The following is a 12,496-nucleotide window of genomic DNA, read 5'->3' as shown; positions in this document are numbered from 1 at the left end:
TTCAGCAGTGGTACAGTTGGGCTTCCCTAGGGACATCATGCCAGGAGGAGTCGTGATCTGGAGCAGGGCTCTAGGAACTTGAGCTCCTGGGAACAGGGTCTCCTTACGAGTCCTCTCCTTTTCTGGCGCTGAGCTGAGGGAATGGAGAGGAACTCTGTGTGTGGCTGGTGGGTTTCACCCTCGTGTGACCCTAATTTGGGGCTGATTGCAGTGCTCATAAACTCACCAGAAATGTAAACCATTCTCCCTGAGCTGGATACGTGCTATTAGTAACTCTACACCCAAATGTCAGGGAGAGGGTGCTTTAGTAGTCTCTTGTGGTTATTTTACACTGTGCTCTTGTTGTTCTAGTGGAGAAGCCGTACAAATGTGAATTTTGTGGAAGGAGCTACAAGCAAAGGAGCTCACTAGAGGAGCACAAGGAGCGGTGCCGGACTTACCTGCAGAACACCAGCATGTGTGAGGCTGGTGAGTTTATCCCCTTACAGTGGGTCTGGGTTTGGGTACATTACAGAGGTAAACAGGGCATCTGGGGAGCTGTTTAGCCTGAGAGTAGTTTTTACTACAGTCGTTTTCAGCAACCTAAGGGACTGTAACATCCTATAAAAGGGCCTGGTTTAATGCATCCCTCAGGTAACTAGTTAAAGAATGCTTTTATTTTAATCACTTTTCTATTTTAGTGTTGCTTTGAATAAAATATCTAAAATACCTTGTACAGAGCATTTCTGTAGGTGACACAGTAAGAGAAATTATTCCTATGTTAATGCTATTACCTGGTTTATTTTATTGGATGGGTTAATGCCCATGATTGTTGACAACAGTTGTTCATGTGTCTCAGTTTGTTGGATGCTCCCTTTTCTTTAGAATAAGAACCTTTGGCCAAAATGGGTTAGAATTTGCAAAAGTTTTAGTAGCATAGATCTAGGGTGTGGAAACGGAGTGGTGTCCTGAAGATCACTGATAGATCAGCTTAGAAGGTGGTGAGAGATAAGGGACTTCCCTAAGTATAGAGGTGTTTGTGGGAAAGGCTGAAGGGAAAATAGATCAAAGCAAAGTTTTTCCTGTTTTCCTTTTCACAGTCTTGGTGCTGCAGTTCTGAAAACACTTTTGTGATAAATAACTGCCATAATCTTTGAGCCTGCTTCATCTGAACATTGCAAATCCCAAAATGAAATTGTCCCACAATATGTCAGAAAGTCAGGAAAGAATTACTTTTCCCATTTGAAGTCTGGAGTGGTTAGGACCCCCCAAAAGGTGACACAACTAATCCTTAGCAGAGCTGAGGCTACAATTGCAGAATTCAGGTTTCCCTCCTTTTGCTATGCAGCTTTAAAAAAACAAGCAATAACTTTGAGGACTTGAGATTTCTAGTTTTGATTGTGAATTTCAAACAGAACTCTCTTCTCAAGGAAAAGGTTCAACTGAGTTTTCAGAGAGGAAAAAACAAAGCTGTAAAAACACACTTAGAGAGATGACAGTGTCTAGCAAGGCCCATTAATAATAGAAAAATATATTGTATTTAGTGATATGATGATCAAGCAAAGATTCTGCAGGCATCATCACAAGCCAGGCCTGGAAACCAGTGGGAAGACCCGTTGATATATGGTGATAACTCTGTGAGTGCAAGAGTTGTACCCTGAGTAGAGTGAGATTTGACACATGCACACCCCAAAGCTGCTGTAAAGAAACAATGATTTAACAAAGTTAAGAGGTTTATCATTTTTCTTGGGCTGTCTTCTCTTCAGCAAATGACCTGGTTTTTAGAGCATTAGTAAAAGTCAATGGTTATCAGAATGTCAGTAAGTTTTGGTTTTCATGAGAACCCTGCACACTCTAAGTGTGGTTTTACGTTACAGTACGTACTCCCATGATGGCAATCACTCCGAGATGCCCACCACATGAAAATGGAAAACATGATACCTACCATAGATTTCGGCTTTTAAACGATTCTCAGGGTTTATATTCATTTCAGAATAGCAACATTTCACTTATCCAGAATCTGCTATGTAGTACTCACTGCACAGTGCAGTGTGCCTTAAATTGGTCACAGAGGAAACGTGAATTTCCAGTGTGACACGACGTGGCTGTGCCCTATGTCTTTAAGACCTTCATGCTTCAAAAATATTGCCTTTTTTTAGTGGAGCTGTAAGTTTTATGAAAAACAGGAACTCTGGTATTGCTGAGGCGTTTCCATTCGATTCTCCAGTATCAGCACTACGTTAGGTGACAGAACCAGAGCGAGGGAAGGCCGGAAGGGACCTCTGGAGATCATTTAGTATGTTTGATTGGGGGTTTTCCCCTCAGTGGAGCATTTTGCACAGAGCACTTTTTGATTTCTGAGCATTTTCCTGCTCGTCCACATCACTTTGAGTTTTGGTAGGTTTCTGCAGCCTTCTCATGGGGAGCCAGTGTGCTCTGTGTGCCATCACCCAATACCTGGAATACTGAAAAGCATCAGGACCAGTGTAACCCTTCTGGTTGCTTTTAAGTACGAGGTTTGCATGTTCCAGATGTAACCATGTGGAAATATTTCTGAAAGAAAGGGTTTATGTAACAATATTGTTAGAGCGTTGCTCAGGCCCTGATAACCATCTCTGGTCACATTGTTCTTGTTGCACAATAACCCACCTCTCCGTTCCACTCTCCATTATTTAGTGACCACATAGAGATGCTACAGGAAGCAATGCCTCTAATTCAAGCTCCGCTTTGTACTTTAAGGTTTTGTTAACGATGCCCACATGTTCTAAAAATTCTACTCACATTTACGGTGCGACAGAAACCACAGTATGGAAACAATTCAGAATGTTTGTGGTGGTTGTGCTCTGGGCTGGAAGAAGAGCATCGGCTCTCTGTGCATCCACAGGATGCAGCCACGGCTGGGAGACAGCGCTGGCTCAGAGGTGGCTCGTCACCCAGCATTTACAAGAGAACTAAAGGAGTCATTTATCATGGATAAATCGTGTTTACACACAATGTTTCTTCTGGAAATGTTTTCCAAACATAAGGTCACACTGAAATGTGCACGTTGCTGAGGGAGGCAACAGAAGCACCACAGAGACATCTGAGGTGGCCATCAGGGAAGGCTGTTACCAGTCGCTAGCGTTAGGTGAGTAGGAGGCCACATTTGAAAGTGGTCAGGACATCAGGACTATGCCTCTAGTCCCAAGGCACAGCAAGAGCCCTGATCAGGAGGGAAGAGGGTGATTTATTTGGCCTGCAGAGTTTCCTTCAGCATCCTTTGAGTGTGTGTTGTTTTCTGGCCAGGCAGTTGAACGCCAGGAGAAAGGCGTGGGTGACCTCTTTTTATGTTAGCTTTTGGAGAGAGAAAGAAGTGGTGTGGGAGAGAAGCAGTCTAACCACCTGTCTCTGCTTCCCTGAGGCTGTATCATGAAGACATTGTCAAAGACCTTTTGTGGCCCATAAACAGAGATGATTTTTTTTCTTGGGGAAAAAAAGCCTTTTGGTAACGAGTAGCAAATCCTGAAGTGAAAGAAAAAACCCTTAGCATTAAAATGAAATGGCAGACAGACGTCAGGCTGGAAGACTGATGCCTACAGATGTCCCAGAACATACTATGTAGGTCAATAGTTGTCTCTTCAGCAATCTCCTCTGAGTAAAGACTATTGTTACCTCTGCAGGAAGCTGCTTGGCCGCCCTCTTGACACTAATTTAATAAAGTTCCCTTGGTGGCACATAAATAACATTGACAGGACAAGTAGTCACAGATACACCACTTGTGGCTCCCAGTGTGTTTCTAGGTCTGGCTATAGGCACTAACAGAAACTTCACTCTTTGAGTTCTGTCAGGAGATAAAGACTCTGAAAATGTGAAATTAAAGCTGTAATAAAACACAAGTGCAGCTCATGAAGATAAAGAGGGAGAGAAAGAGGAACTAGAAGAACAAAATAAGAAAAATGAAGAAATGGTAGGGACCAGGAAGCTGCTTTTATGACATGAATTGTTTTTCTGTTTTTTCTTTCCTCTTTACAATGTAAATTTTTCAGTATAGGGCACTGTTTGTATTATTACCTTGTTCAGAGTAGTTGTGGGTTGTCAGAGTTTAAAAATTTAAATTACTGTTATTAATGACTTGTGCAGTGATTACAACCTTTGGGGCTTGGGGGTAGTTCCAACCTTGAACTGCAGTTATCTAAAGATACTATAAAGAGCGCAGAAAGCCTGTGCCAGTGTCTGGAGCATGGGAGTTAGAGAGAAGTTCTGAAATTAAAAAGTCCCAGAACATTATTCTCAAGAATTAACTAGCGCTTTTGGCTGGAATCCAGGCGGGTGCTTGTGTTCTGCCTACCAACTTTCCCTTATAGTTTCAACTTAATCTGATGCTTTGTCTCACTTTATGTAAACTGTTACGTAGTGTCTTGGTATGTCATGCTGGAAGCAGGTGAACTTCAGTAGTTGATGGGTGTATTTATGTAAGCCTCTAAAGAGGCTAAGAGTAACATGGAATAAAAACCAGACAGGAAGAGCAGTGTGTTATTACCTGCCTCCCCGGGTCTGGTTATCATGTATATCAGGGGGTACAGCCTGCTGAAGCAGGTCTGAGGTAGTGCTGAGCTGAGCCCTGTTATCCCATCCATCCTGAGTCATATTCGTAGCTGGTGTTTGTGGCGCTGAGCACTTCTGAAGCTCTTTACATTTTCAAAACGCTGAACAAACAGTAGCAAATCGTTCTGGCTGAGGTTTGGTGAGTCACGGTTTGTGCCGACTGAAACTCCTGTGATATCAATAACAGCAATAATAAACAAGTAAGGAGTGACTGACTCTGAGATTCGGAGGGAGACGCTGCGCACGGAGCTAGGAAGGATGATACTGCACTTTTGCCACTCGCTGTACTTGGCAAGCTGCAGTTGTAGCCCAGTACTTACTAACACTGCGTTTGGCAGCACTAGAGAGATACCAACGTGCTTGTATCATTTCCTCCGGCGTTACTTCTCTCTTACGTAGATCACCCTTGGTATATTCAGGTACACTGGTGTGATAGGCCAACACCACAGCACCCAGGGTTCTCCCACGGTGAGACCTGACCGCCTGGACTACCTTGGCCAGGGAAATCACCCCCCTTTGTCTTCATTCTCCATATGCCACAGACTTAAAACGCGCCTGGTTTCACCACAGAGATCCCTAGTGCTGAAACCCAGTGCTGTGTCTAACACACCAGTACAGATACTGGTTCTTCAGGCGAGAGCAGACTTGGGGAGGGGGGGGGAAGCCGCAGCAGTTACGTTCAGTTATTAGTTTGACGGTCGTGAGATGAGGTGGCAGTCCTGCAGCTTGGCTGATCCAGCTCAAAGCCTGTGCAGCCTCCCTGGGGTGAGAGCAAGCAGCAATTTCCGTGAAGCCATGGGCACTGCTTAGTGTGGCCGGAGGAGGACGCTGGAAAATGGTAAGATCCCTTAGACTGGCAGTGGCCCAGTCTCAAGGGAATGATCACAGGGCACGTGTACTTCTCCTAAACCTGGAAATTCAGGAGGTTGCAGTGAGCTTTAAAATGCCTAATGCCAGTGCTTGCAAGTGGGCCAGAGAGAAAACATTCTAACATTCTTAATTAGCTAATTAGAAGCATTTAAGGAAAAATAATAAAAAAAAGAGGGATAGTGACACCTGAAAAAAAAGGACTTAGAGGGGAATATTGAAATATTAGAATATATTTCAATGGGGAATTGATATATTGTATAGAAGTTTCTTAATGATAAGATGGCATCTCCCTCTGACTGATATCTGAAGAGGATAGCAAGCGCGCTGAATGTCTTATATTGAAGTCTGGAAGCACTGTGTCAGTCTGCAGGTGTCACGGTCTTACTCAGAATAAAAAAGAAAGGCTACCAGAGGTTATACCTCCATCTACATTTTGTAACCAACCCTTCCAGCCAGTTGATTTTACACTTCCTCTTAGTAATGAAGATATTGGGTTTGTATGGTTTCTGCTCCCCTTGCATGAGCTCAGGACTGCAAGAGCGGTGGCTGTTTCTCTGCTTGGTTCCACTGACCGCAACTGGTGCCCAAGACGCAAAGAGCAAGAACGACAGAAAAAGCAAAACAAGTTTACATCAGATCTCCAAACTGTTTCCTCCCAGTTAGTGTGGCAAACTCCGGAGATTAAACCATTCAGCTCTTCCTTTATTTCTTTTTTTTTCTTCTTTTTTTTTTTTCCCCTTTTCACCTACGTATTGTGTTTTGTTTTTTTTTTTTTTCTCTCTCTCTCTTCTTTTTCTTTTCACATTTTCCAAACTAGCCAGCGTGGAGGCAAGGCACATCAAGGCAGAGATGGGGAGCGAAAGAGCCCTTGTGCTGGACAGGCTAGCAAGCAACGTGGCAAAGCGAAAAAGCTCAATGCCTCAGAAATTTATTGGTAAGAACAACAAACCTTTTCATGTGCAACAGTTAAATACCTGCAGGTTGGTAACATATAGTACAATGCCTCTGCTTATTTTAAATATCCTGCTCAAGTTTATAACCTAATCTAATACAAACTAATATAAATAAAGTAAACTTTGATTGTTCTGATGTGTTTTTAGTGATTTGTTGTCAGGTTTTGATGATAAGGAATGTATTCTCTTAGATGGATGGAAACTGCTCCGGTGCTTCGTGGCTGTTTGTGTAGGCAATTTATAAATGTGTTTTATGAGCTTCCATGTGTTGTTTTCTGTACCTGTGAGTTTGAAATGTTCTCTGCAAGGTTCTCCACAGGAACAGAGCAGGAAGGCTTAGTGCTGAGTGCTCCTTCTTGTCAGCAGGAGCTGGGGATACTTGCAGGGTGCATGTGTGGAGTAAAGGCCCAAAGACAGAAAGTTACTGGATTGCTGTTAGTCATCCTGCCGAATTTGAATATGGTTAAAAAATATCAAATCCTTTCTTCTGGCAATTTAAGCAACAAGGTGTTTTCATAGCATTTTCTTTGCAGTTAATTTTCTAGGGTCAGAGTTTTGCATGCTGGGGATCTTGAATACTAGTTTGGCAGGTTTGGTGGTGTGGTGGAACGCCTGATCCTCTCGGCTGGTTTATTGCATTAACTTGCCTTTTCAGAACCTCCTGTGTCCTCAGCAAAGACCTGGCTTTGTCAGCACTTAGATGGTACCAGTACTGAGAATGCCTTGTTCGTTATGCTCTGCATGGTGTTATATATATGAGTGTTTGTTCCCCTTAACACGAGCTTTACCTTCAGAAGAGGGACCTGTGTGTCCGCACAGGAGTAGGGAGGGGAGAAGCTCGGGGCTGAGTGTGCAGGCAGGGACCAGCGACAGACCCTCCTGGCAGAGGGATGGTCCCAGGACCTGTCCTGAGCACCCAACCCCAACTGTATGCCTGTATGCATAAAAGCAGCTTAGCTTTTGAAAGCAATGCAGCTCCTACTGGATTCGGTGGGCAGCACTGGGCTTTCCTCTACCAGAACTGCTAAGTCTTATCTCCACAGCAGCATGGCTTTAAAAAGGTCGCCTTCTTGTGCAGGAGTGAAGTAACCAGCACGCTCCATCCCAGTGCCTTTGGGTGCCTAATACTGAAACTGTTGACTGTGTGATTTAGACCTGACATGTCACACAGTGATTCAAACAGTCATACTAGCACAAATGGGTTTGAAAATCTTCAGCTTCCTTTTTCTTAGCGCTGAGATCAACTATCGCCCACTCCTGTTTTACGATTGCCACCAGTTGAGCCTGGATGTGTTTTATTAAACACATCAGCAGGAGGACACCACCACTCAGCAGGCGATTAGAGTTAAGTACTGGTCTTGTTCTGGTTTGTTTTACCAGCAGCTTGTTGCCCTGTGGAATGGATCCTTCTTTGATTTGCGATTGCACTCAGTAATATGGTCTGCAAGTGGCACAACGGACACTGCCTCATGAAGGGGGTTTTGTGGAGAAGTTGGAGGACCCTGGGCAGACACCTAAAGGAACAAAATAACCAATTTCTGGAAATTACTGTTTTTCTAGAACCTCTCTGATTGGCATGTTCTCGTTAGGTGATGTGTGAAAAAGTTACTCACTTGCTCCCTTTTATCCCTGGGAAGTGCAAGAGCAGCCTGCCTGACCCTGGTGTGACTTGTGTGCCTTTCTGAACTGTGTGTGTAGGAGTGCAGATGTGCTGGGACAGCTCTCTGACTTCTTGGGAAATGCCTGCTCACAACAGGCACTGATTTTTCATTTTGTCAGGAAGAAGGGATGGGGATGGGTACTAACAAGGCAGCTTTGTTTGGCTCGTTTCTCTGAATGAAGTCTATTGATCAGAAGAAAACCCCACCTTTATTATGATTTGGGGGCTCTACAGAGATTCACAAGAGCATCAGGAGTCTTGCCCGCTTTATTTTTTCACAATTTCATCTTCAGAAGCCACCTTGTGTGTGCAGGAAAAGCCTCAAGGAAGGACACAGATCAGCAGTCTGTACACTTGACTTAACCTCCCCTCGAGCCCCTGCCCACCCCCTTCAAAGGCTTCTCCCCATAGATTTTGTCCTCAGCTTTTCCTTTAATTACAAGGGAATGAGGGTTTGAATGGAAGTTCAGGATTTTTTGTTTCCTGCTCTGCCCTGGATTTCCATTCTGTGTGTATATGGACCCTGCCTCCAAAGCCTAGCTCTTTGTGCTTCCTGGTTTGATTAGTGAATGGAGGTTTTAAATGTTTTTGTGTATTTTTATGCATGAAACAAGCAAACAGAAATAGCCCAACTGAATGGACACCTGTGCTGGTGGCACTTCACTGCTGCACAGGACACTCACAAGGCTGAATCTTCACTTGCCACAAGCCAAATTAACCAGTGCAGTGGGTGCATCTCTGCCAGCTCTACACCATCCGAGTATCTCGACCCACAGGCTTCTGTTTCTTCCTTTTAATAAACAAGTTCTCCCTGACACCAGGAGTAAAAATGTATTTCTCATGGTGGTAAAAGTGCTAGCGTTGTTCTGAAAGGGTAACAAACACCATTATCCCCCAGTGTGGAAAGTCTAACCAGAACTTGCCTGCTTTGGTTAGTACAGCGGCAGGAAGCCGGTTCACTCCCTGTTTCCAGTGTCCTCACCTCATCAGGCTGCGAAATTCTATGTATGATTTAGAGTAAGCGAAGCATCGCTGAGCAGCACATGAGGATGTGTCACACCATGTGTGAATTTCAAAGGGGAAAGCTTTTGCATCGCACTGAGACAAAACAAAAGAGAGGAAAGAAGTTCTGCTGGCCAGTGGCTGCTGGAACTGATCATTGGAGAGCCTGCACACTTAATCCTTAACGTGGTGTTTTCCAGGAAGTTTGCAGAGAGCAGCCAAACTCAGAATATTTAATGTGCTGTTTCCAGCTGCAAAGATCAAACATCAGCTGCTTTCAGCACGGTCTGACTCTGTCCCCTGTAGAGGCCTTTCCCCTTTCTACATCATTGATAACCAGCTGTCTCCTGACTGATGGCTGTCAGTGTGGAGTGAGGGATCCAGCTTCTCCCTTTCCATGGGAAGGTTTCCTGTATTTGATTGAGAGGAAACAGAATAACCAACCCAGTGTCCCCTCCATCCGCCTGCGATCTGCTGCCGCAGCCTGATGGTCCGGCTCTGGGACAAGCACTTTCTGTGGCACTTTCAGGCAGGTTCAGCCTGCCTAAATACAGGCATCAAAATACACAGAGGCATCAAAATCAGAGCTGTGCTTGCCTTGGGGCGTCTGCTGAGGCTGGGGAAGCAGAGAGGGAGCGAAGCCATCCTCTGCCTGGTGCCCTTTCTGCCCAGAGTCTCTTGGAGACGTTGCAGTCTGCCTTTCAGACAGATTTCTTGCCCTCTGGTGTGAGGTGTCTGCATCTGATGTGTCGTGGCCTTTTAGAAGTGCACAGCACGTTGGTGTGCATCAGAAGAGGGCTTGGGTATTTGCATTTCTTTTGGTACAACTAGTAGTTGAAGGGAGACAGAATGGGCTGTTGGGGGGACTTTAAAAAGCCACCAGGATAGTGGAATAACAGAATAGCTAAGAGCCTCAGTGACCAGGCATTATGTTTTTATGTCTTACTGTATGACAGTGAATCCTAACCCAAAATTTGGGGAGCCCTGTCTATTTTTGCTTTGGCTTTTTTTTTTTTATTTCAACTGTGTTCACATCTTTCACTTGCCTGGAGCTGGTTTTATGAGTCATACGAATGTGCTATAGTGTTTTGTTTCCTTCTGTGTAAAGTTGGATAGCAAGTTTTGTTGAGGGTTGGAAGCAGTTACACTCTTGTGGTTCACTAACCTTTTTTGAGTGTTTTATAAGAGAAACGTGAGCTCCTGGGTTTCTGCCTCTGCAGTGAAACCTAATGAGTTTCATATACATTGAGTCATGGTGTTGACAGGTGACTGATAAACATCTGCACTATTCAAGTTACCGTAACTAAAGATTAGTGGATCTGATGGTTGCAAGTCACTTGCACATGAAACATTTGGTCTTTTTCTTTTCTTTTTTTAAAAGCTATGCTTTATGTAACCACAGAATTCAGTTACTTATTTCTAGACATTCACCAAAAAAAGTGGCTTTGAGTCCTTTTTGGGGGGTCAGTTTTATTTCCTCCTTGCAACTGGCATGGAGTAAAATTGGTTGCAGTGTGCTGCTCAGCCCACCCACCCTGGCCTTGGTCCTTGCTAGAAGAGGCATGAGCAGAATTTCAGGTGCATTCTCTAAACTCTGTCTAGTTGAGAGCTTTCAGAGTCTCAGCAGAGAGGGGAATTAATTTCCCTCCTCTTGCACTCTCCACCTGTCAGTTGACCCTAAATCCATTCTCCTGTATGTAAATACATAGCTGCCAGTGTCTGAAAAGCTCTGTGGAGTTTAGAGAGAGACCAGGCATGGTGCAGAGGAAGCTGTAGTTGGCAGAGAACAGTGAGGAAAATTGGCTTCATCGATCAAGGACATAGTGAAGAAGATTCCATCTGATGGGCAGGGGCAAGGAAAAGTGCATCACATCTCAGCCAGCACTTCCCTTCTGTTGGAGAGGGGTATGCTTCAGGGGGCACAAGGCAAGAACAAAAGGTTGCAGCCTTGGTACTGAAAAAGGACTATCGTGGTTCAGTACCCATTAGCTCTTTCACAAGTATTTTCATTAATGATTATTTACCTTTTCCTAGAAAAAAAAAAAGATGAGAGAAGTCAATCTATGGAAGCTTTGCTAATATTCTTCCCCTTAAATCCCAGAATCACTTTCAAAATGTGATGATGGTTTGTCCAGTAAATATCCTCACTACCTCCTGCATTAGATTATTATTTTGTTTGCTCACAAGCCTGAGCTTTAAAACATCCAAAACCAACAACCCCCTGTGTGTACCAACAGCCTCTTTCTGCAGAGAACATTTCGTGCCTCTCTACTTTCCAGGCTGTTTAGAAAAAGAGCACAGAGGCTTCTCTACCAGCCCAGGTGATCTAATATCTCTGCTCTCTTGCAGGTGAGAAACGACATAGTTTTGATGTTAATTATAATTCAGGTTTCCTGTATGAAAAGGAAAGTGAGATAATGCAAGGACGCATGATGGACCAGGCCATAAACAACGCCATCACCTACCTTGGGGCAGAAGCCTTGCGCCCTCTCGTGCAGACGCCACCAGCTCCCACCTCGGAGATGGTGCCCGTCATAAGCAGCCTGTACCCCATCCCGCTGACCCGCGCCGACGTGCCCAACGGCACCTCGCAGGATGCGGAGAAGAGCCATGCCCACCTCAGGGACAAAAGCCTGTCTTCTGACAGAGGCCTCTCCCCAAACAACAGCGGCCAAGACTCCACAGACACTGACAGCAACCACGAGGAGCGGCAGAATCCCACCTTCCACCAAAGCCAGATGATCCCCGCTCAGGCCCGCAACGGCCTCCAGCCCTTGAAGGATTTCCCAAGGCCATACGACATCATCAAGCCGCCTGCCATATGCCCCCGCGACGCCTTTAAAGTCTTCAACAAGGAAGGGGAAGCCATCGGCGTCTACCGCTGCGACCACTGCCGTGTCCTCTTTTTGGATTACGTGATGTTCACCATCCACATGGGCTGCCACGGGTTCCGCGACCCCTTCGAGTGCAACGTCTGCGGGTACAGGAGCCACGACCGATACGAGTTTTCCTCACACATAGCACGAGGAGAGCACAGGGTAGTACTCAAATAAAAGGACTGGGTGTTGCGAGGTCGGAGGATCGGAGGGAGGCTTGTTTGCTTGGGTTTATTTAGCATAAAATGAAATTTCTCCAGTATTTTTCTATGCCAGTTTTTAAACCAGTGTCACAGGGAGATGACACCCTTTTTTTTAAAACCTTTTTATTTTACAAATAACTCAGTGTTCTGTAGCATCTGTGCATAGCTGCTGTGGTGAGTGGTACGGTATAAAATACCAGGAGCAGAGACCGAGATTTCGGTTAACTTTATTTTTGTGACAATTAAGAGCCATTTAAGATGGCTTTTTTTTTTAATTTTTTAACACACATTTGTTTTTAGAATGTACACTTGAACTCAGCACAAAAAGGGGCTTATGCCCTGCTGCCAGTTTCCCTGCTCAGGCAGCTG

General features: G+C 44.8%; 1 protein-coding gene across 1 annotated transcript in view; it reads left to right on the top strand.

Annotated features, from left to right (window-relative positions):
- IKZF3 (IKAROS family zinc finger 3) overlaps positions 1–12,101 on the top strand; it is a gene marked incomplete at both ends in the record, with an annotated part of 32,257 nt that extends 20,156 nt beyond the window's left edge. Inside the window, 3 exons of the mRNA XM_084275534.1 lie at positions 352–468; positions 6,251–6,367; positions 11,398–12,101. Coding sequence (XP_084131660.1) covers positions 352–468; positions 6,251–6,367; positions 11,398–12,101 — 938 coding nt within the window. The remainder of the gene's footprint in view (positions 1–351; positions 469–6,250; positions 6,368–11,397) is intronic.
- Positions 12,102–12,496: the final 395 nt, after the last annotated feature.

The sequence above is a fragment of the Gallinula chloropus genome (assembly GCF_964237585.1).
Source record: "Gallinula chloropus genome assembly, chromosome: 26".
In the NCBI taxonomy this organism is placed as follows: domain Eukaryota; kingdom Metazoa; phylum Chordata; class Aves; order Gruiformes; family Rallidae; genus Gallinula; species Gallinula chloropus.
This window is presented reverse-complemented; position numbering and strand designations above follow the sequence as displayed.